The sequence below is a fragment of the Erythranthe guttata genome, chromosome 4 (genome assembly GCF_056151865.1).
Source record: "Erythranthe guttata isolate IM_541 chromosome 4, IM_541, whole genome shotgun sequence".
Taxonomy (NCBI): Eukaryota; Viridiplantae; Streptophyta; class Magnoliopsida; order Lamiales; family Phrymaceae; genus Erythranthe; species Erythranthe guttata.
Genome location: NC_142536.1, coordinates 392,124 through 419,906, shown reverse-complemented (window position 1 = coordinate 419,906; position 27,783 = coordinate 392,124). Strand labels below are relative to the sequence as shown.

At 35.7% G+C, this 27,783-nt stretch overlaps 3 protein-coding genes across 4 annotated transcripts; 1 reads left to right on the top strand and 2 right to left on the bottom strand.

Moving 5' to 3' along the window:
* Window positions 1–4,510: 4,510 nt before the first annotated feature.
* Window positions 4,511–6,546, top strand: LOC105954990 (uncharacterized). The gene is made up of 7 exons (XM_012978693.2): window positions 4,511–4,798; window positions 4,920–4,991; window positions 5,574–5,641; window positions 5,777–5,912; window positions 6,000–6,080; window positions 6,158–6,253; window positions 6,349–6,546. The coding sequence occupies exons 1-7, from the start codon at window positions 4,637–4,639 to the stop codon at window positions 6,418–6,420; spliced, it is 687 nt and encodes a 228-aa protein (XP_012834147.2). The 5' UTR covers window positions 4,511–4,636; the 3' UTR covers window positions 6,421–6,546.
* MSH6 (MUTS homolog 6) lies at window positions 6,518–14,641 on the bottom strand. The gene is made up of 21 exons (XM_012978679.2): window positions 13,550–14,641; window positions 13,178–13,271; window positions 12,893–12,995; window positions 12,756–12,809; window positions 12,576–12,650; window positions 12,295–12,363; window positions 12,106–12,189; window positions 11,813–12,007; window positions 10,881–11,431; window positions 10,653–10,782; window positions 10,406–10,497; window positions 10,137–10,315; window positions 9,858–10,060; window positions 9,676–9,777; window positions 9,044–9,206; window positions 8,624–8,910; window positions 8,404–8,541; window positions 8,131–8,210; window positions 7,800–7,899; window positions 7,328–7,457; window positions 6,518–7,229 (listed from the first exon to the last, which is right to left on the bottom strand). Exons 1-21 carry the CDS (start codon window positions 14,397–14,399, stop codon window positions 7,006–7,008), a joined length of 3,903 nt encoding a protein of 1,300 aa, XP_012834133.2. The 5' UTR covers window positions 14,400–14,641; the 3' UTR covers window positions 6,518–7,005.
* Window positions 14,642–15,038: 397 nt separating this feature from the next.
* Window positions 15,039–27,248, bottom strand: LOC105954996 (WD40 domain-containing protein). Of its 2 annotated transcripts, none has more exons than XM_012978702.2 (24): window positions 26,752–27,248; window positions 25,970–26,327; window positions 25,396–25,550; window positions 24,318–24,557; window positions 23,931–24,040; window positions 23,739–23,816; window positions 23,550–23,656; window positions 22,343–22,437; window positions 22,132–22,262; window positions 21,813–21,916; window positions 21,670–21,747; window positions 21,449–21,527; window positions 21,114–21,282; window positions 20,445–20,515; window positions 19,892–19,972; window positions 19,736–19,809; window positions 19,391–19,487; window positions 19,243–19,302; window positions 18,533–18,587; window positions 17,994–18,388; window positions 16,446–17,909; window positions 15,666–16,244; window positions 15,526–15,584; window positions 15,039–15,453 (listed from the first exon to the last, which is right to left on the bottom strand). In XM_012978702.2, exons 2-24 carry the CDS (start codon window positions 26,320–26,322, stop codon window positions 15,258–15,260), a joined length of 4,830 nt encoding a protein of 1,609 aa, XP_012834156.2. In that variant the 5' UTR covers window positions 26,323–26,327; window positions 26,752–27,248; the 3' UTR covers window positions 15,039–15,257. The 2 variants fall into 2 exon arrangements, with proteins under 2 accessions (XP_012834156.2, XP_012834158.2); XM_012978704.2 differs by having other exon boundaries at window positions 26,733–27,224.
* Between the last annotated feature and the right edge of the window lie 535 nt (window positions 27,249–27,783).

Sequence of the window (27,783 nt, the reverse complement as noted above, 5' to 3'; positions counted from 1 at the left end):
TCTTCTTTAGTGTTTATATTTTTATGTTACAATATTAATTTGTACGTATCGTAATAATTCTTTTATTTTTATCATTTTTTAATATTTATGTAAAATATTATTAGTTTGTACGTTCATAATTTTTTTTTTTGCTGTTAATCTTTTGAATCTTTATGTACATATATGATATTAGATTCACCCTAGATGTATTTGTGACAATATTTGAGTTTGTATGTTTTGAAATAGGAATAATTATTTATGCAAGCATATTAGGATTTAGAAGTAATGTTTTTGCAGAAAAACCTATACTAACTAGAGAAATATATAAATTATATAGCATTCTACATTGATCAGGGAAGGAAAAAAACACATTAAAAATAATGTGTGAAATATATAGTAAAATATACATATGTGAAAATCGATGTTGTCAATCCAACGAGGACATTATGTGTTTGTATTCTTTGGATCATTAAAAAATTTTTAGAGAAATTATCTCTTTCCCTAAAACAAAATGGTTTGATATTCCAATGAAAAGAAATCGACGTACAATATTACGAGATTGATTTTTATGAAGTAGGTCTCGATTACGGATTTGTTGAGATTGCAAACTGAAATTTGAGGAAGATCTCTGTGAGTATGAGTATTAATATTAGTATTAGTAGTAGTATTAGTATTAATATTAGTATTAGTATTAATATTATTATTAGTTTTAGTATTAGTATTAGTATTAGTATTAGTATTAGTATTAGTATTAGTATTAGTATTAGTATTAGTATTAGTATTAGTATTAGTATTAGTATTAGTATTAGTATTAGTATTAGTATTAGTATTAGTATTAGTATTAGTATTAGTATTAGTATTAATATCAATATCAATATCAATATTAGTATCAGTATTAATAACAGTATCAATATCACTATGAGTATGAGTATGCATGAGTATGAGTATGAATATGAGTATGAGTATGAGTATGAGTATGAGTATGAGTATGAGTATGAGTATGAGTATAAGTATGAGTATGAGTATGAGTATGAGTATGAGTATGAGTATGAGTATGAGTACGAGTATAAGTATGGGTATAAATATCAGTATCAGTATTCGTATCAGTATTAATATCAGTATAAGTATCAGTATAATATCAGTAGCAGTATCATCAATAGTATCAATATCAATATCACTATCAGTATAAGTATTAATATCAATATCAATATCAATATCAATATCAATATCAATATCAATATCAGTATCAATATTAGTATTAGTATTAGTTATATTAGTATTAGTATTAGTATTAGTATTAGTATTAGTATTAGTATTAGTATTAGTATTAGTATTAGTATGAGTATGAGTATCAGTATCAATATCAGTATCAGTATTAGTATCAATATTAGTAGCAGTATCACTATCAGTATTAGTATTTATCAATAACAACATCAGTATGAGTATGAGTATGAGTATCCATATCAGTATCAATATATGTATCAATATCTATATCTATATTAGTATTGGTATGAGTATTGGTATGATTATTGGTATGAATATTGGTATGAATATTAGTATCGGTATTAGTATTGGTATAAGTATTAATAATAATATTATTATCAGTATCGGTATCGGTATCGGTATCAGTATCAATATGTGTATGTGTATCAGTATGTGTATTAATATTCGTATCAAATTAATATCAGTATCAGTATCAATCAGTGTTCTAAAAATCGGCCGAGGCGGCCGATTAACCGGTCGCCGAGGCGGAGGCGGTCCAAAACCTTTACGATTTTAGTGTAAAGGTTTGAAAAATCGGTTTTTTGCCTGTGAGGCGGTTTGAGGCGGTCCGAGGCGGTCCGAGGCGGTCAAACCTTTAAGGCGGGTCAAACTTCGGTGGCAAAAATCAGCAAAAAACCGCGCAAAAATCGGTTTTTTTTTTTTTTTTTTTTTTTTTTTTTAATTTTTATAAATCAAAATAAAAGTTGGGATTTTAATAAAAAAAAATGAGTTTATGCTTTATTTTGTTTATGTTAATTATTATTGTTAAAGAACTAATGATGTATGCCAAGAATGTATGTAAATTCAAAAAAAATTGCCTTTTTATTTATATTTTATAAGGATATTTATGTATTATGATCTTATTATTATTAAACTTTTATTAGGTTATTAGAATATATACATGATCGAGATATAACTATGTTTAAATTTTTTTTATCTATGTTTTGAGTATTTATAAATAATATCTATAAATATATTATATTAAATTTTAAAAACCGATTTATTTCCGATTTATCACCGATTAATCACCGCCGCACCGATTAATCGTGAGTCGGTGCCTGACCGACTCGGACCCGATTACCGATTTTTACAACCTTGGTATCAATACCAATATCAATATTATTATCATTATTAGTATTATTATTAGTATTCAAATTCATATTAGTCTTGGCCTATTAGCATTAACATTAGCATTAGCATTAGTATTAGTATTAGTTTTCTTATTAGTATTGGCTTATTAGTTTAAACATTAAATATTCATATTAGAAGTGGCGTATTATTATTAATATTAGTGTTGATATTAATATTAGTATTAGACTATTAGTATTAATCATCGTATTAATATTAAAATTAGTATTAATATTAGTATTATTAGTGTTGATTTTAGTATTAATATTAGTATTGGTATTAGTATTATCAATGTTGGTTTTAGTATTAGTAGTAGTAGTTGTTAGTGGAATATTAGTGTTAATATTAGGGTGGATAGGCAATTGTACGCCGCAATGTCCAGAGATAAAAGTAGATTTGAGATAAAAAATAATTATCAACTCAGAATCGGGCGATATAACTAAAATTACGAGCAATGTTGTGTGACAAAAGATTTTCAGCGAATATGAAGGTAAATCACAAACAAATGAATATTTTGTATTATTTACATGTATGTCAACTGTTCAAAGTTTTCGTTCGTTTTATTTTATCCAAAATATTTTTTTTGAAAAAATTGATCTCGTGCATCGCACGGGTGAATTACTAGTTACATACTAAAATTGAATATCTAGTGTTTGTTCTTAACCGGTCACTATTATTGATGCATTATTATTAACAAAGGTCTGTTTGTAATAATTTATCTTGATTAGCTATATCTATATGGTTAGTATTGTAAATTGACTAGTCAAATTGAGAAATCTAATGTATGTACACAATTTGTGTGACTACCTTCTTTCTGTGTAATAATTTTTATTATCTGAATTTATATAGCTGCTTGAAAATAAAATATTTATCCAGAATTTATTCGGATAAATTTCTCAACAAATAAACCGGAAATTCCTAAACAGTGGAGAAACAAGGGATGTGGGCCCAGATAATCTGGGCCGCTCGTTTGGGCCGAGGCGGTGAGAGCGCGTGGTTCCGTTTGTTTTGATGACCGTAAGTGGGGCCCATTTTATTATATTATTTATTTATTTAATATCTGATAATCCAAGAGCCGTTAATCGGCAATCATATTAGACCTCACTTTAGAACTTGCGAAAAGCAAACCACAAAAATTAAGAAAAAATTAAATTGATTTTTCTGTACCTTGTTGAGCTAAATTAGGCACATGTCTGGCTGGCTGGCCATCATTCATTCCACAAAACCATATTTTATTTCTGATCACTAATTATTTTGCAGTCCGTTACTCGTTTGTAATTATTGAACCATACACAATTTGTTGAATATAAGATTTTGAGGGGATATAATAATAATTTAAATTTAATTGATACTTTTATTCTTCTTTCATTAAATTGAACATAGGTTTATATATTATCCACTAGATCACATCATCCATTATGTTTAGTTGGGGGGTCCTAAATACATTGAACTAGTAATTGTTATATATCATTATTGTTTCTAGAAAGAAAGTTTCTTTGGCATAAATGTATTTTTGGGTGGGGGAAGAGTAGTAAAACAAAATTAAATATATTTAAATTTCAAAGGACTATTATGTAATGGGATAATCCACAAAGATAAGGGAACATTCTTTTAAGAAACTGGACGCAATGTTGATCTAGTTGGTCGCATTTTTCAGATTAAGTTCGATCAGTATTTTTCAGGTCAAGTTCGTCGCACAATGCTCGTTCAGTTCAATGTACACATGTCATCTGATTTATGGAATAATTAACAAAATTAAAGTTAACTCAATCGATTTTGATATGAAATAAATCAAAATTAGCAAAGACCGAATTTGGAGGAGGGTGGACCTGATTATCCATTTAAGATGATAATTAGTGGTTGACAATGTATTGATAAATGTGTAAGTAATAAGTATAAATAAGAGAAGTCAACGTGGCATGAGTTCACAAGGTCAAAACTGAAAAGACTTGCTTAACACCTTTGCGATGTGGTGTGGTGCGCGTTTTGACAAAGTCCAACCAACTTGATATTTTGTATTCCTTAATCCACACTCATATTTCCCAAAAAAAAAAAAAGAATTAAAAAAAAAAAAAAATTAGTAAGGGTAATTTTGGAATTTCCCAACCACATTCTTCTTACATAAAAACGAGTTCCACAAAAGTATACAGCACTAAGAAAGAGAAAAGTAGCTAAGCTAGAGAGAGAAACGCAGAACAAAGGCAGCCCCCCACACTACCGGAAAAAACAGTCTGAAAATATAAATTTCAAAAAAGAAAGGAAGAAGATGATGATGAGTGATGATGAGGTTGTGTTGTTGATAGATGAAATGAGATCATCATATTCAGGAATATCATCATCATCATCAATATGCAGAATATGCCACGAAGAAGAATTCGAAAGCTCTAAAAGCCTTGAATCCCCTTGTGCTTGTTCTGGTACTGTTAAGGTATATATATATATATATATATATATATATATATATATATATATATTATGTATATATGTTTCTTAAATTATTTTATTTGATCATGTGATCATTGTTTGTTTGTTGTTCTGTGTGTTTGCAGTTTGCACACAGAGATTGCGTACAGAGATGGTGCGATGAAAAGGGGAACACAACTTGTGAAATTTGCTTACAGGTTCTTTTTTTCCTTTTTTGTTTGTGTTGATCAATTCATTTATTTTTCTTTTCCTTTTTCATTTATTTATTTTTTGTGTGTTAATTAGAAGACTTTGGGGAAAATTGTTAGTTGTTCCCCTGTTCTAGAAGTTTCTTATATTATTCTCTGTTCTGGACTGCCGAAGTTGTCTCTTTCTTTGTCCTGCTGTTAGAATAATACCTTGTTTTCTCATTTTTTTTCATTTATGGATCAAAAATCAAAATATACTTATGTCGACCGTATATGTATATATTCCGTGCGTGTCTCTATCTTTGGAGTATAAAACTAGTGTACATACATACATGTATGGAGCTTTCTTTTTCACTATGTGCAAGGAATGGGACATATAGCTAGCTATATTAATATATGTTCTTATCTACATACGTAAGCTTTCTATTTTATTTATCTTCAAATGGGAGGGTTCTTTTCTTATTTTATTTGTCTTTTCAGGGATGGGATTATTTCATTTACTTTTTTATTTTTTCACAAAAAATTAAAGGTTATATTAAAAAGTAACTTTCTCTCTCTGATTTTTTTTTTTTTATTATAAAATAATCGCAGAAATTTGAACCTGGGTACACATCTCCACCTGAGAAGAAACAGCTAATTGATACAACAGTAACCATAAGGTAGGTGTATTCCACCTTTTTTTTTTTTTAACTTTTTCTATTGCCTTCTCTGCCATGCTGGCATTCCCTTTCATTAAAATAAACGTGTTCTTGAACAACGACTTTAGTAAATATGGAAATTTATTATTTTATTAGGGGAAGTTTGCAAGTACCAAATAGAAATGAGCAAGAAGAAGAAAATAGAGGAGAAATTGTAGAAGCAGAGGAAGAGTCGGACTGCGAATCTGCGGCCGATAGAAGTGCTTCCTGCTGCAGATCAGTGGCTCTTATTGTAAGCTTGACTACTCGATTAAATATAGAAGAAACATACTCGATCAAGAAGGCCGATTAGATTAACGTTTACTTTTAAAATATGCAGTTGACAGCTCTGCTTCTAACGAGGCATTTATTTGCTGTACTTACTGGAGGTGCTGGTGCTTACCCATTTTCACTCCTCACTGTAAGTTTCTTCTTCTTTCACTTACAAATACAAATAAACTTCGCATCACCAACTCCGATTTTTTTGGTTTAATGCAGGTGCTTATTGTTAAGGCAAGTGGTATACTACTTCCCATGTACATATTGGTCCGGATTATAGCTGCACTACAAAATAGCATTACACATCATTACCAGGTATATTATTATTCTCTGCATACATTATCTTAATTTCCAATAACAACAAACATCCTGAAAATCACTTTGGTTTAATCTGCATGCGGTTGTTTCAGAATACTGAGACAAGCTTCGACGAAGAAGATGAAGAAGAAGGGCTGCATAGTAACATGGATAGCCAAGTCTAGTGAATAGGCAAATTCGTTTATATTATACCTTTTGTGAATTTTACTTCACCGCCCTGTACGGACATACGGAGATACAGAAAACCTTATACGAATAGAATGACAATAAACAAAAGTATTATATTTGCAGCTCTTACAGAAATTGAAATACAACCAATCATCATGAACAACAAATTTACTCACTTAGATAAAGTCAGTTATGCATATCGTGACATGACAAAACTCTGCAGAGTGATGAAAACATTTGCCTCAGATTTTTCAACACTGTACAAGTTCCACAATTTGATGCGGGTCGCTTTTGACCAAACTTTTCATTGGGCTCATATGTTTCACCAATTATTATATTGGAGAATTAGAAACCTAAAAACCCTAGTACTCGGCAATGGCACTAATACAATTTCAGCTGCCTGAGTTAGAACTCTGCTATTCAAAATTGCACCATTGCCACTTAATAACAAAAACATCCTCCAATATAGATGAGGAAATGCAATCGTGGCAGCTGACCGGTCTGTACTTCACACCCGCCTCCCCCCCCCCCAAGAAAAAAAAAATGAAAAATGAAAAAAGACTATGTACACGGCATGTTTTCTAATATTGTTGTAGAAGTAACCTTGCTGTAGATTGCAACTTGGCTAAAGAGTCAACAGCCATGCTGTCTGTATTAGCAGCAATCTTTATCAAGTTTTCGATGATCAAATATGCATCGTCTTCCCACCTTTGAGAGCAAAAGTTGGGCTTTAACCTCTTGCCATAACTTAATTCGAACTCCTGAGACTTGGCCGTGGCCTTTTGCAGTACCGTATCAGGAAGTCCTAAAAAATAACACCAACATTAAACTAATGTCTTTTACTACTACGTAAGTGTAATGCAGTCCTTAAGGTTTTAAAATTAATGTTAAAAGTTGACTCACCAGCTAATCTAGCAACATTTACACCATAACTTTTAGGGCATGCACCAGGTGTCAATTTGTAAAGGAAGATTACTTCATCCACACGATCAACTCCTTTTTCGACTTGGCATGCCATATGACAAAGTGAGACCTGCATAAATGTTGGATTCAGCAAAATGAAGAGTCCAATAAGAGATACAAATTCTTGAATGCTATCCATGTGCCGTCCAATTGCAGAAAACTAATCCTAATCGATTCAATAGGATTCTCTCCCAAGTTCCTGCCTTAATAATTGAAGAGGAATACAATTGGTTCTTGAAAGTATCAACTTCTACATGGTAATTACTGATCATCCACACATAATAATAATGCCAATAATACATAAACAGATATTAACTTCATTGAAGAGTCCTCTCAGAGTTTTTTTTTCATATGACGTATGCAAGGTATAGTCTCAACTTCCAGTTAATTTTGAAATACAATAACAACGAACCTTAGGATCTCTCTGGTAGTCCACAGCCAATCTATGATAATGCGTAGAAAACAATCCCCGGCATTTTACTGTACGGACAAAATGTTCAAGAACCGATGAACTGCCAAAAACAAAAATCAGAATCAGAGAACTCAAAAATAAAATACTGCAATGATCTTTTGATATGGTCCAGTGAATCAACAGGCTATTATTATTTTTTCTCTCAATTGTTACTAACATCACAGCCAGCAGTAATTTCTCATCTGACTCGCATAACAATTGGAAGTCAGATATTGTATCAGAACAAATACAGGTAAAGAAGGAACTAAATTCTCATTTAAGTTGCACATACGCAATTGCTTGGCCATCTGATGTTGATGTCCCTCGTCCCAGCTCATCCAATGCCACAAGTGAATTGCAGGTTGCCGAAGCCTGCACAAGAAATCAAACCTCAGCGCAAAAAAGTCTTAATTTCTTTAATTTGAGAATTTCAGATAGTGTACAGCGGAAGCTGTATGTATTCTTGCTAAAATAGCATAAGTTAAGACATTTCATCTAGTAGAATCATACATAATGATAATATGATCTAATTTCATAAAAGAATATAACCACAATATTATCTTACCAACATAGAGGAAGTCTCCAAAAGCTCTGTCAGAAATGTACTATGGCCAGCCATAATCTGATCTTTGGCGCCCATTCGAACAAATATCCGATCGATAGGAGATAATACAAAACTTTCTGCAGGCACATTTGCTCCTATCTGTGAAGAATCACAATGAAACCATTGGTAAAGAATAAGAGACCTTTTTGTGCTACATTGAAAAAGAGATACAACACCTAACCTGAGCCAAAATCACAGCAAGGCAAACTTGGCGTAGAAAAGTAGACTTCCCACCCATGTTAGGACCAGTAAGGAGTATAAAACTGGCATGACCAGGACCTCCTAGTGTGACATCATTGGTGACAAAGGTACCCTCACTTAAAGCATCACTTCTTAGAACCGGATGTCCTAGACTTTTAGCACTAAGGCGTGGCTCTTCAAGAGGATGTGATGTAGACAGAATCGGACGACATGTTTTCCCTTCATAATATTCACTTGCAATAGATAAGCTGATTAAACAATCCAGTTCTGCAAAACAGCAGTCAAGTCTCAGACGTGAGATATTTCCGAACATACAAAAGCAACAGTGGCAACACAATTATTTCGAGTGAGGATAACTTAGTAAAAGGACACCACCATCCGCATTATAAGACATTGCTACCTGCAATAGTAGACACCATTTGTCTCCATTTAGCATGATTCTCACAAAATCGTGCAATTAACCTCTGAAGAATGCTCTTCAACTTTAACTCCCTCTCAGATTCAGCTTGAGAAAGCTCCCCCAATAAATTTTTAATCACTGGAGTCCAGTAGCGGGAGAAACCCTGTCATTTCAAAATAAAAGAAAGAAAGGGTTGAGATTCAAGCAAAAAATTAGGAAAATTAGGAAAATTAGGAAACAAAATAAAAATAAGAGAGGGCAAAGAAGCTCTGGCATCTTCAGACTTTTGAGGGCAATTCTGGGGGTCTACCACAAGCCAGTGATAAATTTACAAGATTTTTAAGGACCACAAATAGATTGAAGCATAACGTTCCGCACCCCGTAAGCAATGAAAAGACCATTTTGGAAGAACTTATGAACAAGTACATTGATCAGAACTAAAGCAAAACCCAACATGCCCACATGCTACTGTTCTACTGTATACTGGTCCTCTACCTGGAAAATCTCCCTCTATTTCAAAGAATAAATGCTTTGTATTTCTCACATTCTCATTCCAGGCATAGCATTGGAGCAAGAATAGCTACACAAATAACTGAACCTATTTAAAAATTAACCAAAACTTGTGGTCATACCTTCTTGGATGATCTTAATTCGTATTCCTTTGGAATGCTCTGTGATAAACTCTCAGGCACTTCCAAAAGGTATGCATCTTTTCCAATTGTTACATAACAGATCTACAAATTACAGGAGAAATTATCATGTTAGATGCTCAGCCAGTTAAGATCATATTTGAGGTCACTTTCGAGGTACTTACAGATGCATTTCCAAGTAATCGGCATTGTTCCTTCAAATGTTTTTTGAGGTTGGATTCGATGTCTTTAACTATTTGGCATGCTGCATCATATTCAATATCAGCCCCTTCTCGAGGTATTATACGCCCTGAATGATTTGCTTCCTCCCAATCGAAGGCATCCTTGAAATGTTGCAGAATTGAATGGACATCGGGAATCCCTGTGCCTGGAAATAGACTTATTATATGAGATGCTAATCACCAGGAATAACAACAATGGTGAAAATCAGTTTCATCCTATACCAGGCATTAATAGATGATGTAACAGTCTAGACTGCACATTCTCCAAAATGGCTCCAAGTGAAGAGCATGCATGGGTCATTGCTTCACACCCGCGTAAAGCTGAAATGAACTCTTGAAGCTTCTTCTTTGCAGTGTCCTCGTATAGAACAACTTTATTTGCATTCCTGCCGTTAGCTTCACTGTATTTACCGAACCATAAATAAAATCATTTAGAGGACTCACGCATATACATATTTTAAATTAGGAAGTAAAAAGAGTTGCAACTTCACCTGCCAGCAAAGGTGCGTGCTAGCAAACGCTCCATGTCGGGAAGTTTGGATAACTCTTTTCTGAAGGTAAGCACATATGGCTGATTAACTCCCTAAGATACAAATGATTAGTAAAACTGATTAACATTCTTCAAGAGAAAAAGCAACCTAATAGAAAAAATCCAAGTCTCATAATAGTCAAGAGAAATTTTTTGAAGCCAAATTAGTCAACTAGATATACAAAGAGAACTTTTAGTGTCAAACTTACCTTTAATTCTGCTATAGCATTCTGGCGTTCCTTAATTGGCTCAATATGATACAGAGGTCTTGCCAGCCATGTTCTAAGTAGTCTTTTACCAAATGCAGTGGCACAATGATTTAATTGAGCATACAATGTTCTGCAAATACCAAAAATGAAAGGGAAATCTAGAAGTAAGATATTGTTGGTAAAGAGAACTCCACGAAAAAAAATACAAGACAAAATGTTGTAAGTTACCCAGAAGAATCTCCATTTCTGCTGTTTTCAAATATCTCAAGATTTTCCAATGCAGCCGCATCAAGAACCATATGTGGCTTTTGAGTGATTTCACCAAAACCAGAAGATGGAAGCAACTCAAACTTTGCAAATCTTAGGAGGGTTTCATCCAGAAAAGCCTGCCTCAGATAGAAAAGGGTGCCACCAAGCGCTGAAAGTGCTTGGCTTCCATTTTCACCCGCACTCACAAGATTGGATAATACATCCGGTAGAGAGTTTGTACCATCATTTTTCAAAGACGAATTAGAGGACTGCACAAGTGATTCATTCACCTCTGAAATACATGAACGATCACTGACACGCTGATAGATACCCATAATTTCGTTGATAGTTTTCTCAGCATCCCAGAATTCAGAGAAAGGAATCAGCTCATTGACCAGAGGATTTCTTGTATGTCTAATCAGTGCCTTTTCAGTCTCCGGACAAAGCAACTTAGCAGGTTTTATAATTTCCACTGGCCTCAATTCAGATAATAAACAGCATAAAGAACTGCAGTCCGCATCATCCTTCAACTGGACAGAAAAAGCATAATTTATCCCTCAGAATCCATCTCAACAGAAGAAAACAAAGAGCACGATGAAAGTTTACCATCATAGGCCCAAAACCCATATAATTAGATATCTACCATTCATGCTCCAAGCTAATCCCAAATATAGATACAAATACAGACATGAGACATTAATTAGCATCATATGACTCACCATCTTCTTATAAGATTGATTCATGTTCTAAGTAATAAGAAGGCTAATTTCTGTGTAAATATGTGCAATAGCAGTATATTGTAGATAAAGCAAAAAGTTACATGTATGAAAGAGCACTACCGTATCTATGCACAACAAGCTCTTTATATGCATTACTGTAATACATTATACTGTAAAGTTATTCCCCCATACCTGCCCAAGGATTATTTTGCTTGTCGCAACATCAACCACACAGATACCAAATTCATGAACCCCTTTTTCATTTGCTGAAATTTGACAGCTTTCAGTCACTGCTATCAAATAGGAAGCGTCAGGATTGGTTGAAAGCGTTTCTCCCTCTGTTAAAGTGCCTTTTGATACCACAGCACATATTTCACGTTTCACAACCTGCAAAAAAGATGACAGAATTATTAGCCCCAAATTACAATATATGATAATATAAAAGAAAATTGGTGTGTAAGTTCGGAGATCAATGTTAGAATTACCTTGTCTTTAGAGCCCTTTTCTCTACGGCGAACCTCGAGTTGATCAGGTGTCTCTGTTTGCTCCACAACAAGAACACGATAGCCCTGTTAACATTAAAATATTCGTATCAAAAAGCCTTTCAACAGTACGGAAATTACAAGGAGGCATTAGAGATAGGAGGCATAAAGATTAAAAATGTATGCAACAACCTTTCTTGCCAGCTTCTCTACATTCATTGAGAAGTTCTTTTCTGGAAATCCACAGTGAGGTTGCTCTCCCTTCAAGCAAAAGCAGCTATCAGATAGAAATTTTATTGCTAAAGTAATATAGAGAGTGCAACTTCAATCTGTTTAAACATTCGTCCCATAGAGACTATAAACATCAAGAGAAGATTAATGACAACATCTCCTCAGTTCCTGTCTCATTAACCATTAATCTACAGAGTGCAAGCCGACGTAGACAAGCTACAATCCATCAATGAGTACAGTACCTTCATATACTGCAAACCAAGTTCTTTGGCTCCAACATGTGCATCCATTTCGAAAAGTTCATAAAACTTGCCCATCTGATTCAATAAAATAGAAGGATCACATTTTAATAAAAAAATAGGATCAATTAATGAAGATGATAGCATTGACTTGCAATTATCCTGAATAAACTAGGGCATTACCTTGAAAAAGAGGACCTTGTCCATATGCTTCGCCTTAAACTCCCACCATTGCCTCTAATATTAACAAATGCATCAGATACACAATGTTATGATGTTCATAAAGAGAGTTACAATCATCATCTAAGAATATCAATTACCTGGCCACCTGTTAAACCTTTTACGAAGCTAGGTGGCAAGTAAAGGGTTCTTGAATCATAATTCACATCCCCAGGGCGCCTACCTTCGGCATCCTTACGATTTCTGTTTTACAAAAGAAATAAGGACGGAGAAAATGAAAATGCCTTTAAACCATAAACTATAAATGGAGGTTAGCTTAAACCATAAACTATAAACGATGGATAGCAGCTTCAAATTTCCCAGATTTTCCTATCAGACTGATTTGAATAAACTATACGCAGAAAGATAAACTGTATACAACTTACTTCTCAACAAAGCCAAACTTGTCTGCTTCACGCAAGACAAACCTTTCTGCATCATCTCCCACTTTAGAGCTATCCAGAGGAGATACCTTCGGACCTATATACAAATAATCTAAATTAATTCTGATTACACGGCCAGAAGGTCGCAAAGTAAACCATTCATACCAATAGCAAAACTGGAACATAGTGACAAAAAACACAAATATAAAGGAAGAAAATATGAACAATAAAACCTCAAATTCCTTTCTATAAGTTAGGCATTCCAAAAGATTAAACCAACATTTTTTTGGCTTGAACAAGAAATTAGCTTATCATATACAAAGAGCATACAGAAGTTCCTCGTATTTTATAGAAAACAAAAACCATATTACTTACTAGAAGCACTGGTTCTTTTAGTAGAGTCCACCAGCTTCTCTGCATCGCCAGCAAAAGGAGCTTTAGAAGCACTACTCTTACACTCTCCACCGGTCTTCCTCTTCTTGTTCGAAACTGATACCATTTGTTCTCCTTCATCCACCTTTAATTTCCTGGAGTTAAACTTCTTCCCAATATCCCCTCTTCCACTTTCTTCATCTTCCACCTCCAAATCCATTTCCTCCAAACAATCCTCATCCTCTAATGTTTTATTTTCATCAGCCTTTATCACCCAATCCTCATCATCCGAATCATCTTCTAGTTCTTTGAGATCATCCTCTTCTTCTTCTTCTTCGTCCACCACCGAAATTCTTCTTAGTCTTCGGAGCTTTTTTTTTGCCGGCTCCTCAATCAACTCAATCTTTTCCTCCGAGAGATTAAGCATTTCCTCATCGGCATCATCATACTGCACGCAATGCTTTCCCGATATCTTGTCGAACGACTTCACACAACCTTCATACCAAGACTTGTCCAACGGCCAATAAACCTTGACCCTTCGGTCAACAACCTCTGCTCCGTACGATTTCTTATCCGAGCTTCGACTCTCAGGAGGTGAAGACGAAGAAGCCAAGTTAGGGCTGATGACGAGGAGAGGTTTTTTGCGCTTTGACTGGAGAGGTGATGGGGTGATCGGGCTGAGGTTCGGGCGTTTGTTAGGGTTAGGGTTAGGGTTTTGTTTGGACAGAGCAGGAGACGGCGAAGGGGAGAGAGACGGCGAAGAATCCGGCTTCTTACCGAAGAATGCAGTGATTTGGCGCTGTTGATTGACCAGCGGCGACCGTCCGTTGCTCACCTTCTTCGATGGAGCCATTTTGTTATCACTCTATACGTATATGCCCGAGTGTATCTGTAGAGAGAGAAAGAGTTAGGGCAGAATCAATTGTCTGAAGAGTGAAGACGGAATTTGTGGGAAAGTAGAGGAGAGTTTAGAAGGCGGGAAGCACAAATACAGAAGAAGAGAGAGCACACAGAGGAGGGAAAGGCGGGAATGAAAATGGGGAAGCGCGTCAGCCGGCGAGCTTTGGCGGGAAAATAGCAGAGTGAGAGCCATGCGGCGCGTGCTTTCAACGTTCAATTATTTGTTCTTGGGCCGACCGGCCTAGGGTCCAAATACAAGACACTATGACTAAAGCCCATATTCGTAATTGGCCTTATTTCAGCACTCGAGAATAAGCCCTAGAAATTCTCAACTTAAATTAACTGGTAATTGGGCTTATTTGTAATTGGGTTCACTTTTAATTTTTATATTTTATTAAATGGTAATCTTAAATTATGAATGTAATTCATGGCTTTAACAATAATTAATTAAGCAAATGACAACAGTAACCATGAAATGAGCGGGAAAATTTTCTCTGAGTTGGGCTGTTTATGCTTTGTACCGCTAGCACAAATTGGGCCTAACGCGTCTTACATTACAATTTGCATGAACACATGAACAATACAAGACCAATTATACGAAACTTCTTCATTCTTTTCTTATAAAATTAATTTCCAAAAAAACAATTAAAAAATAAAATTGGATGCTATCTAAGTCAAAACAACAAGGAACTTACAATAGATTACGAAAATGTAACATCAGTAAATTAGCGGCCATAAAACAAAGAGTTAAGAACCACGAGGAGGAGGAAGTAATTCAATGAGGTGATCATGAAAAAATAAAATTGGATCACTAAAAGTCTAAGAAGATTCTACCGAACCAACTCGATAGGCGCTTCATCTTTCTCAAAAGCTCCGTATTTTTCTGAAAGTAAGATTCAGCATTTGATATCATTACCTCAATATCATGCTCTATTGCCTTCATGCTCCTATAATACTCCTTTTCCATCCTTGACTTGATTATTTCCGGAGATAGTGGAACCGGAAACCTGCAAATAAAATTCAAATTTTCAATAGTTGGTTTCATACATACGACACGCAACATAAAATACTGTACATACCTGTTCATGAAATCCAACTTCTGAGCAGCCTCGTTTAATTTCAAGATACCGTACCGATCCTGTAAGACATAAGATTCCCCATCCATCATTCCATTGTCATGTAAACATATGTATCTGTTAGAAAAGGGAAACAAAAATACCTTATCTTTACTAGCTGTGTCGACTAATTTAGCAAAGGAATTTAGGATCTTCTCTTGGCTTTTGAAGAATTTAGGATCTACGATTCTTTGCTCCCATAACCTATCTGGGTCGTGCAGTTCCCAAGGGGAGTGGGTGAAATCAGTGCTCTCATTCTCATACCTAACAAGATATCGATCCCATGGGCTTCCAGGGAAATCACTAGATTTATCTTTGATAGCAGTAATACAGCCAACCCACCATGTACCACCTTGTGGACTTGCATCTCTCCACCACACAAGGCATTTATCCCTAATCCCCCAGCTTCTCTCCATGGATTCGTCATACCGTGATTTCTCGATAACAAAATCCGGGAAGTCATCCAGTTCAGGCAGTGCAAGTCGAAATTTTTGGCCAACTACACTACATGACGTATCTATGAATTTGAGTGTGATATTACAACAGCTCTCTCCAGAACCAGAATGTGTTGTATACTTGAGGTCTTCGACCAAACAAAATTCAACGGCTCTGATCGAATCTCCATACCTCACCCAAGGACCAGGCTGTAATGTCCGACTCGACTCTACGTAATCCTGATGGCCCTGCACGTTATTAAAGGTGAAAAGAGTGATTAATTAAGTCACCAAGGCCTCATTTGATTAGTGATTAAATAAATAGGTCTCATTTGATTTTATTGGGGCCTAGGGGGTTGTGTATCGGGCATCCCGTATGGGACCAAACAAAGCCAAACAAGAATAATAAAGCATTGGCAAAATGGGAAACTGACAGTTAGTTGTCTCTACCTGTCGCATGTACGCAACTTCATCTCCTAGCTGAGGGATGTAACGATATCCCTCTTCCTGCTTCAACATCAACAGCCAATTTGATTTTTTTGGAGTATGGTGCTTGTTTCTGGAAGACCGAGATGTTTCAGCTTCTTTGGATCCCTCTGATGGCAAATGTATAGCTTTCTTGGAGGACCTTTTTGCCCCTCTTGATGTGCCTGGTTGTAGATAATCAGCACCCATTTCCATCTCCCGTGAGGTAGCATTCAACCTGAAGGATCTGGCTCTACGAGTTGAATCAGTCGCAATGTCAGGTGAGTCAGCTTCTGCCTCTTGGTTATGGAGGCTAACATTTGATTCACTGTCATAAACTTCACCACCATTTACGTGGAATTGAGGCATGTCGTTTGGTTTATCAGGAAAAGTCATTTTAGATGTTGACTCACCCGCAGCACCCGAGGGAACATCTAAGCTGGTCTTGCCCTGAAAAATCTTTGATTTTAGTTTTAGTATAGGTAGTTTCTTTCTATTTGCATCAACCATGAGGCTACTACTAGATCCATGAAGATCGGAAGTATCCACGTCTTTTTCTCCACCCACAATTTTTTGTTTGTCAAACACTTCAGAATTACTTTCCAAATGCTGCTGACCATGAAGAGGCGATATAATAGATAACGAAGACTTAGAGGATCTTTCGGGATTCACATTCAATGGCATGAGATTTCCTATCGGCTTACCATTGGATGTGCGTATTTTGAACTTTCCCCAACTCACATTGCTTTGACTGCAAATTGTCGATGTCCTCAACTCATTGCCAGCATCTGTTGGTTTTTCAACATCTGCAAGCTGCTTTCCATAATTTTCAGATAGTTCCTTATCAACTTTAGTCGCAGAAGCTGAACCTAGATCACCTGATCTGGAATTGGCTTTGTCTTCTTCATGGTTTATTTCATTAGCTCTGAAAGTAGATGATTCAATACTAGCGTGGCTCTTCGATTGGTCCACATGGTTCTCGGAAAATGTAGGTGTCTTATGTTTGTGAAGAGAAAATCTCAGCACCAATTTCTTCTTGTTTCCAATATTGCTCTGGGAATCAGGGTGGTTGAGAGGTTTGCTTTCAGACAAATTTGAAGATACCACTGCAACAGCTGAATATTTCGGTTCCTCATTAAGCACGTTATCATCGTGTTCCTTTTTCTCAATGAATGAGCCTTCCAAGGATGATTCACTATCTGAGGTGTCACCCGCTGAGTCCTCTTCCTCTTCATCTGAAGAAATTTCGGTTATCTGGGAGAAATTATGGTTTGCACTGTGTGCGGCAACCCTTTGAGGTCTCGATGACTTTGACTCGATAGACTTCTTTCTAGAGGTCCTCAGACCAATCTTCGATTTTTTATATCTTTTGCTCCTGGACGAAGTTCCCTCTCGAGCATCCCATGTCCTCTTTTTGATTCGTCTACCAGAAGAAGTCATCAATTCAGCCTGAAAAAAAAAAAGAAAAAAAAAAGATGTAGTTTAGACAATGCAAATCACCTAAAATTTGATATTTCTGCAAATTGAGCTTACCTCTATCATAGATTTTTTTCCATTTGATCGGCGCATACTATCTTTTATTATTCGTCTCCCCTTCTCTTCTTCACTACATTCTGAGTCACTGGATATGTTGGCACTAAGGCAAGTTTGATCATCACTAAAATTTTCTTCTGTGACATTGTACTCTGAATCATTGTCATCATTGATGACATCATTTTCAGGTTCCCAGTACATAGCATCTACATAATCCGGCAGTGGCTCGAGTACTACATCCAAGTCTGGCAAAGGTAATATCTGGAACTCTTGGCCCATCCCAATATCTGTGCCAATAGCGAACTTTATGGAAGAAGGACGCCACTCAATTCCCAGAGCACCAAGCCGACGCTGCTGATACATACTCTGGTAGGGTTCTGGGTATGGAAGCAAGTCTGTATTTCCCCATGATTGGGCAGGATAACCAAACAAACCGTCAGAAGTTTCATCTTTGATAGATAACAATAGCAGATTAAGAGAATCGGCAAATTGCACACACACAATCACCATCATGTGAGAAAAAACAAATCATTACATACTCGAATCACATAATGGATCTTGAATATTCCTCACGTATGGCGCAAGCTGTGTTTCCTACATCAGGTGCAACAAACTGAGATATTAAATAAGCAACGGGAAAAAGAAAACATTGGACTCACAAGTAAACCATTTTGACTGAACTATAAATAGATCATCCTCCAAATGTCTCAAACTTGTCGATCACAATGAGTGAAATATATAAACATGGCAAATACCTCGTCATGCATGTTATCAACCAAACTCCTCTTCCTATTTCTCTTGTTATAGGGTTGGGGGAGTGAATGCATATTATCCACAACCAACATGTGAAATTGTGTTAATAGCTATCTTAGTGAAAGAAAAAAAGTAAGGGTGTAAGGCTGTAAGAGAAGCTACAACATCTCTTGACTGATGCAACGGTTAAGCTGATTCCTTTAGATGAGCAAGGTTACAGTAGCAAACAAACTATGGAAAAGATACTTCTAATTCAAATAGCAATCCAAGAAAACAACATCCAATTCCATGTATATGACAAATGTCACTCATGAATGGGGTCAGAGTATTGTTGCCCATCGTCATAGCTAATTGGAGAGAAAGCAAATGTAACATGAAAGTTAAGGACAAAATTACTAGTGGACATAAAACAGCATTATTCAATGGCAAAAGCTAGAGGATCTTTTTACTTCCAAAATAATGATGACAATATATAGAATAGAGGACCTGAATTCACCTGATCAACAACATTGCCATGAGTGTCCTGGGTAAGGGGGCGGTAATCCCCAAGGAAAAACTGTTGGACAAACAATTACATTGTCAGATTCATCTTAACGGGTCCAAAAGACCCAATAAACGACCAAAACCCTGCCTCATCTGCACACCTGATCATATTTAGCATCTTTCTGGGACTCTCCTTCTCCAGTGATTAGCAAATATATTTGTCCTACATCATCTGAAAGCACGATTGACGTGCCATCCCTAAATCACCAGGAAATATCATTTTTATTTACAAGGAAGAAGTAATAAGTTCACAAGATAAAAAAGCATAAAAGATCAAGGGCAATTAAACTAAACAGACGAATAAACATAGATGTTCTCAAAGTTCAAACAATAATTGAACCAGTCAAGTGAGTCAGTGGAGCTCACATGAAAAATCTGCTAGCACACATGAAAAATCTTACTTACTGAACTGATATGTAGAGAAAATGTTACACAATGTGACTTACTGTGAAAACTTCCCATCAACCAACTTAAAGCGCTCATCTATGTGATGCGTTTTTATTGCAGTACCCTCCCATATCTAGGGATAAAACACAATGAAAAGTTAAGAATATAGGAACTAGCATTAAAAAATTGTTGAAAAGAGAAAATTATTAACTTACATCCCACAATATTGTTTTCCCATCATACCCAGCACTCATAGCAATTCTTGGGTTGAATGGATGCACGTCCAGAACGTAAGTCTGACAGATCAGAAAAGCAAAACTATGAGCTTACAGCACAAAAGTTGAATGACAGCGGTTCACTATACCTCTGAAAAGCTCTGGAAATGAATCAAGATAATCTGAAACCTCAATTTTTTTTTTTTTTTGAGAATACTCCTAGAATAATCACTGCCTATAAATATGCCATATCGTTTCTCAGGCTTCCATGAAGGCTTGACATTCAGAATATTGGAAACAATAAAGAGGGTTCAAACTCTATGTTCTCATTATATTTTATTTTACAAATTGGGTTATTCCGGTACTTGTATAATGTAGTTCATGTTTTTACCTTTTCTGACCCTATGTTTATTTATTTATTTGGGGGTTAGGGTGGAATTGCTAAGATGAGAAGATCGTTAGGAAATAAAATATGAATATATAAAGCAACAAGCTGATGCCAAGAAACACAAATTCTCATTTGATAGAGACGTAGAAGTCCAATTGTACGTACAGAAGCTGTATGACCCTCCAACGAGTGCACCAAGCTACCATCATTAGCATTCCAAACACATATTCTGTTGTCTGCATAAATATCTCAACCATTAAACACATACGTCCTATCCAATAAACGATATAATAACTCTTTGTTTGCATAAATAAACAGGGAATCTTTATAAATGAAAATTAGAGGGAGAAACGAGATTCAAAATGATATTAAAAGGCATATTCTCAAACTATTGATCTTCTGTGAAAATAATAGTTTATCTTGTTATGCATTAATGGGCTGGGAAGTTGTTAGTGGAGTATTTTATGGCTTTTGAAATATTAAAATTTCCAATTCCAGGGGAATGTTAAGAAATTGTATGGTTGACGGGAGAGGAATGTGGTTGCGCCATATAAAGAGGGAATAACTACTCATTTGCTCCCAGTGACAGTAATTTCTATGAATAGAAGCTAACTTATTTCAGGTATATAATGATGAGTACGACTACAGTAGGATTACACATCAACTATGATGAAGATTTTAATCTTATATTACTCTTAACCCAACACTGTAACAGAAAACATAAACTTGACGGTATCCAGCACAAAATTTGCATTATGTCGTCTAAGGATAAAGAGACAAGTATAGGCCGGTTAATTAATGAAGAGAATAGATTTTCCATATGAAGTAGAATACCCATAATAGCAGCAAGCACAAAACGATTATCCAGGCTCCATACTATCATATTAACACCACGAGGAGTTGGAAGAAATCTCTGGCGGGGACCACCTCGGGGAGGTTGGGGTGGTAGAGGTGGAGGAGGAACTTTAAGATGATATGCCTGAACCCAACGTCCAACTTTTCCCTAAAAGGGTGGATTTTCAAAAGACAACGTCATGAGTGATATACGGTGTCACAACCATGTTAAATGTGAGACACCAAAAGTAAAACAATAATAATTGCTAAAAACATCCACGTTGACCTTCATTTTATTTAAGATTAAATGAAAATTTACTGTTAGAAGAACTAACATGAGATCTCCGAGATCTAGGCACCCAAATAATTGCACTGCCATCACGTGAGCAGGTAACGATGTTATCATGATTAAACCTGTGATTTTTAATGTTGAAAAGCCACAAATCATTGGCAGGTCACGATATCAAATTAGGTAAGCTAGTGACTAAAACTAGGGAGAAGTGAAGTGGATGCAAGCGCTGTAGTAAATGCAGTAAGTGTTTAAGCAGTAACAAACCAGGAATTTTTAAACTTCACGATATTATCCTCGATAACTGAATCAGATGAAGAAGATCGTGAAGCCACAGCACAGCCACTGCATAAAAAGCAGCATGAGAAATGGAATGTTTTTATGGGGTTCTAAAGTGATTGTTTACTGACCTGAACTGCACATAGTTGACATCATCCTCATGGCCAGCTAGTTTGTCAATTTCATGACTTACTTTGTCGTGATCATCTGTACTGGGTTTAAAAGCTCTCCAAACCTGCTCACAGAAAATTTTAAGAATTCATCCATGGAGCTTATACTAATTTCTTTGTTATGCCAAAACATAATAAAATCATACAAGTATTAATAATCAACAAGCATAAATAGTTGTACTGATTAGCAAATGAAATATTTTTGTAAGAAGAAAATTGTGACAAGCAATCATCTTTCACATCCACAGACCAGGCAGAATAGGAATACATTTATTCATACCCTTGCATAACTATCAGAACTCCCAGTAACAAAGATAGTCCCATTAGCATTGTATGCACAACACAATATTTGAGGGCACTGTAAAGCAGCGCCCAATGATGCACTAGCTGAAGGCAATCCACTGATTGTTCCTGCACTAAGATTGATGTTTGTGAGTCCAGATATGTTTGTGGTCATCATAAACTACACAGTAAATGAGGGATCTGCTAACCAGTGGTAGCATCTTTTGGCTTTGGGCAATAAACACGAGGACGACACTGGGAGGATCTAGCATCCCATACCCGGCATGTTCCATCATCAGATGATCTATTGATGTTAAAAGTAGTGGATCAGTACATAGTGTCCACCTTTTTAGAAGCTTCATGGCACAGAAACATTTTTTCCACAATCGATAAGTAGTGTTGAAAATAGATATTTTGTTTAGTAGATATGATGTTAAAATATTTCACATCACATTAGCATTCTTTGTATTTGCAGAATTCCAACTGTTGAGACAGTTCACCTGCTGCATTATTACTCTCATAGTCTGTTATAACTTCCTGGCAGACCACAACCGTATACTAGCGTCACTTAATGTAACTATTTAATGTCCATCTTTCAAGCATCCGTAGTTTGTTCCAGGGTATTCATAGTCCACATACAATAAGTAGCCAATTTCTCAGTCATCAATCAGAAGGTAATCATACGTAAAGCATAATAAAAACAACTGCAAAGGCACTTCTTGCATTTCTCTTTATGATGTATATGATGTATCATAGTCCTACAAAAATTCCATGAGGCACCGTCATGTATGTTATGAGATCTTGCATGAAGCTGAAAATAATTTCTGAGGAACATTATAATAGCCCAAATAAGATATCCTAATCTTTCCTGAAAAGATGTACTAATATAAAGTAAACTAAAAGGGGATGCAGTTATATTACAAAAAGTTGTAAGCGGGAAAATGCAGGATAAGTGATTAAAAAGGGTAAATACAGAACATCTAAATTTGAGCTACACGACCATAAGATCAAAAAACTTAGGAAATTAAGGAAACTAAAGGAAAGAAAATCACAAGGTAAATAAATATATTGTTTAATGTTGTCTATGCTAATCACATGATCAAGGCAAGAGAGAGTGCGTCTGTGATACTTATGGTGACCTTTCTCCTTGTACTCGGTAGTTTCTTTTATTATAATAATATTAGCCTTTTAAATGGCCTACAACCGAACCCAAATGGGATTGAACCTTTGACCTAATATTACCCTCCCAACCTAATACCACTTGGGCAATGCCTTAGCGGTTCCTTGTATTCAGTAGTTCCGAGTTAGACATGTAAAATAATTCTACAACAAAGGATAATGATGTTCACAGTTATGATTAAAAACTTGACTGGAACGATATTCAATAAATCATGGTCAAGTCTGATAGAGGCTCACGATAAGAGGTGGTAGAGAGTGTTTGGCCTGGGAGTAAAGGCAATGGCAGTAACAGCTCCAGTATGTCCACGAAGAACTGAAATGGGGTACCCATCTGGCAGTCGCCACTGCAAAAGACGAAATTCATTTTTTTAAGAGCTAGAGAGACTAAATGTCAAGCTGGTTGATAGCTGAGGGATTAAATCTTACAACACGAATGGTAAAGTCATTTGACGCTGATGCCACTAAAGCATTATTTGAACTGACGGACAAATCTGTAATGTCACCCTGGTAATAATTACAATGACACATAAGTTAAGAAAGCATAAAGTTGAACTGAGAAAACACGACGTAATCTATCAAATATATACCAAATATTATGTCCAAATGGTTTGAACTTACTTCATGTCCACGACAGCTAGCTAGGCATAATGCAGTTTCCATAGACCAAATCTTTACCAATCGATCATCCGATCCAGTAATCACATAGCGACCAGAGCGATCAAATATTGCTACAAAATATGAAGTGGTTATGTAGGAAACCAACCCATTCGCATTCCATAACGTGAAAAGAATTGAACTGATATTATGCAAACAAAATCACGTCGAGACAGAGAGAGCCACCTAGAGGACATAACTGTCATCTATAGTAGGTTATCAGGTGCCACGTAATTGCTTCAGACTACAAACACAAGTACTGAACATAGCATGATACATGATTATTTGCCATGTGATGATTGGATTCTATAAATGCCATGAGCTCGTGAAAAGTTAAAAAGTTAAACATACCGCAGTATACAGCATTCCTATGTCCTCTCAACTTTATCACATTTAGCATCTTTGGCACCATAGTTGATGGTTTAGCAATGGCATAACATGCGACGCGTATAGATGGAGCGCGATGGTGTTTTGTAAATCCACCTCCTATTTCTCTCAATCTAAGGCCTCGAACCTGATCAGCTTGCATATGAGGCCAACGAAGGTAAGATGGTAAATCTCTTATCTTCTTATTTATTTTATTTCTCTCACCTGCATTAAATGTAAAACTGATCATAAATAGGACATAACATATGCTTAGTGTGTACACTTGTGGGTGGGGTTGGGGGTGGGGGTGGGGGTGGGGGATAGTTCAGTTGCATGTGCTTAAATGAAGCGTTATTACAGATAAACTTCTAAAGTGCACGACTGATCTTAGAAGTTGAAACTCAACCAGCTCACCATGGGGCGAACCAACTGAGTCACATACTCTTCCTTGGAACTGTTTAAATAGAATTCCGAAAAGCTACGAACTTAATTGACTACAAACATAATTTTGTTTTACATTAATAAATACAATACATAATACTAAAAGGACTTCAGGACACCACAACTTAGGCACAAGTGGACATTTACAATACAATCTGTCTTTTCCCAATACTAAACAAACATTGCTTAAATTTTGAATCATCTTCGTCCGATCACTCAAGATCACTAACCAAACGTCCAAACAAGACTTATGCAGAATATATCAATCACAAGGTACATGATATAAACCACCGGACAGCCAGAAAGCATTTTTGTAAAACTTTCAACCAATTATTAACACACAATCCATCATTGACCGGAAAATGAAAGGCGAATAATCAAGGTATTTAAAATCAGGATTAATATTGTAAGATCTTACGACTTTACTCCCCCATAAATTGTGAAATTGTAATGAAATCGCAAGCCAACTACAACTGTTTGGAATCGGTAATAAAATCGGTAAAACAGCATATTTTTAGGATTTTCACGATTTTATTTTTTAACAAACAATGCTTCGCGAAAAGCTGCTCTGGATGAAATTTAAACAGAAGAAAGCAAGTTCAGAGCATGAAAAGTCACATACATGGCAACAAAGAAATGGACCCAGTTCCAAGTAATGTAGGAACATCAGCGGGACTTGGGGAAAATCTTCCAGGTGGACACTGTAATGGAGGATGTGTCATCAGCATCAGCTGTTTGAGCAACCTGACCAAGTGATCCTTTCCAATGTGAGAGTACCTGGTAAAGAATTCAAATGTAGTAGCTCTCGATTAAATGAATCCACTCGCTTGCGAAGGAAAATTTCTTCACCTTATAAAAGTATGGTTCCAAGAATTAAACACATGCACACACATACATAACACGGAAGAACTGAGTCAAAATTTTGTGGTTTGGTGGACCCTTCCTATTTGATTTGAGATAATTAATATACCATAACAATCTCATACGACCTAAACATTATAGCATTATGAGTATCGGGTATTCAACTTCAGGCTGAGCAAACATAGATGCGCACACACATTTCTTAAGAGAGTGAGTACAAATCAAATAATTTTATTTTGAAATTCAGGAATAACTATAACTTTAGCCATTTTCCTTGAATTTCTGTCAGATGGGAATAGAATCTGGCAAAATTTAAAGTGTACATTGCCACTAACCTTCCAGCCAAATTGTTATAATTTAGAGGAAATGAGTTTCCATCGCAATTTTCGTCCCCACAGACTGCACCGCTCCTTGAATACCAGGCATGATATCTTCTAGGTAAGAGCTTATGTTCCAAAAGTTCCTCCCAGAGTTTACCAAGTGTTTTTTGGCATGGCCCAGCAGATAGAAAATGCATGATCAAAAAATAAATTTCTCGGTGATCAACATCTACATCCATGGAAGCAGCAACATCTCCAGGTTCCATCTGGGCTTCTGCACTTAACTTACATGGAAAAGTCACTTTACCCACTTTCAAAGAAGGTGCGTTGCTAAAACTTGTATGTTTCCCAAGCTCCATGGTTTGCATACAACCTAAAGCATAATAACAAAGATTCTTTCAGAAATTCTTGGTTCGGGTAGAGATAGGATGCTTGTTAAACACACGAGCTGGAAAACTGGAATCAAAATCTATAATTATTGGAACTCTAGCTCGAGCCTGATTCATTCAAAATCGAGTTGAATCTCTCGAGCTCGATTCAGACGAGCCAAGTTTAAGCTCAAACACACATTTGGCAATTAATGCATCATGTTAGAAATATCTAGCTCAATAATCAGCAGCAGAATTATCGCTAAATAAATAAGTGATAGAACAACAACAATCTAGGACGAAACAGGAAGTGAAAGATGGAGCAACGGAAAACAATAATCAAATGAGAATAAAATACGCGCAATAAAAACAACAATGAAAACGAAAGAAACAAGGGAACATGATTGCACCTTGTAAATTATCACTAACCCTTGTCACAGATTAATTACACGGATCACAGCTATTGTACTATCTTAAGAAGAAGACCCCGTGGCAAAACCGCCAATGGTTGGAGTACAGCATCCACGGCAGCTCTCACACTGAAGATGAACGCAGATAATTGATTCAACTATCGTCAATCAGCAGTCACTAGACTAAGGAACAAACCATGGCTGGCAAATTGAGAAGGCTCGGTGACTCGATCTTCAGAAAACCCTAGGTATTTGAGACAAAACTCTGACGAATGGAGGCGTAGGGAGTGGATCCGGTGGCTGGAGGGGGGCAAGGGGGGCAGCGGATGGTGGCGCGTGGTTTGGCGGGGCCCAGAAGGAGCAGCCTTGCTTCTGTGCGAGGCTGGCTAAGGGTATGACCGGTCCGAGTGGGGCTCGGATTATGACATTTTAGACCGCGGCCTGAATTTCTTGGTCTGAAAAAAAATTAAAAAGTAAAAACAAATATTCCGTATTTAATATAGAAATATTTAATATAGAGATATTAAGTATTGTTGTGTTAATAATTTCTTTATGGTGTATAATTCAAAGTATATTATGCTCAAATTAATTTATTAAGTAAATTATTTAATAAACATTAGTTATTAGTCTCATTTTTATATCAAATAATATTAAATTTGTATCTTAGGTTATATTTGATATAACTAATAGTAATACGGTCGACCGTACATTCCTTCATTAAAAAAAATGACCAATGCTAAATTCAAATTCATATTTAAATGGCTATTAACAACGAAGTTGATATTTAAACTTACATTCATCCATTTTTTAGTTATAGTATCCATTGATGGTAAGAACATAATATTTTGATAATTATTTATATAAAGTTAAATGTTTTTACGTCATTCGAAGTAATTAAAATAGTGTAATGCATGTAATCAACTTAGATTAAAAATAGTTATTTAACCATTATAAAATTAATTCTTTCTATTTTAAAATTACATTATCTAATGACAACAAAGAAATAGGTATTTAAAAAATTATTTATCCAAATTTAAATGTTTTAAAGTCA

Coding starts and splice junctions, on each gene's coding strand:
- LOC105954990 (XM_012978693.2), top strand. CDS start 4,637: ATGATGATGAGTGATGATGAGGTTGTGTTGTTGATAGATGAAATGAGA. Junction 4,992..5,573: donor CTTGTGAAATTTGCTTACAG/GTTCTTTTTTTC, acceptor AAATAATCGCAG/AAATTTGAACCTGGGTACAC. Junction 6,081..6,157: donor ACCCATTTTCACTCCTCACT/GTAAGTTTCTTC, acceptor GGTTTAATGCAG/GTGCTTATTGTTAAGGCAAG.
- MSH6 (XM_012978679.2), bottom strand. CDS start 14,399: ATGGCTCCATCGAAGAAGGTGAGCAACGGACGGTCGCCGCTGGTCAAT. Junction 12,190..12,294: donor TAGAGAAGCTGGCAAGAAAG/GTTGTTGCATAC, acceptor TAATGTTAACAG/GGCTATCGTGTTCTTGTTGT. Junction 11,432..11,812: donor GCAAAATAATCCTTGGGCAG/GTATGGGGGAAT, acceptor TTTTCTGTCCAG/TTGAAGGATGATGCGGACTG.
- LOC105954996 (XM_012978702.2), bottom strand. CDS start 26,322: ATGCAAACCATGGAGCTTGGGAAACATACAAGTTTTAGCAACGCACCT. Junction 21,528..21,669: donor GTGAAGTTTAAAAATTCCTG/GTTTGTTACTGC, acceptor TAAAAATCACAG/GTTTAATCATGATAACATCG. Junction 19,303..19,390: donor AAGATGCTAAATATGATCAG/GTGTGCAGATGA, acceptor TTTGTCCAACAG/TTTTTCCTTGGGGATTACCG.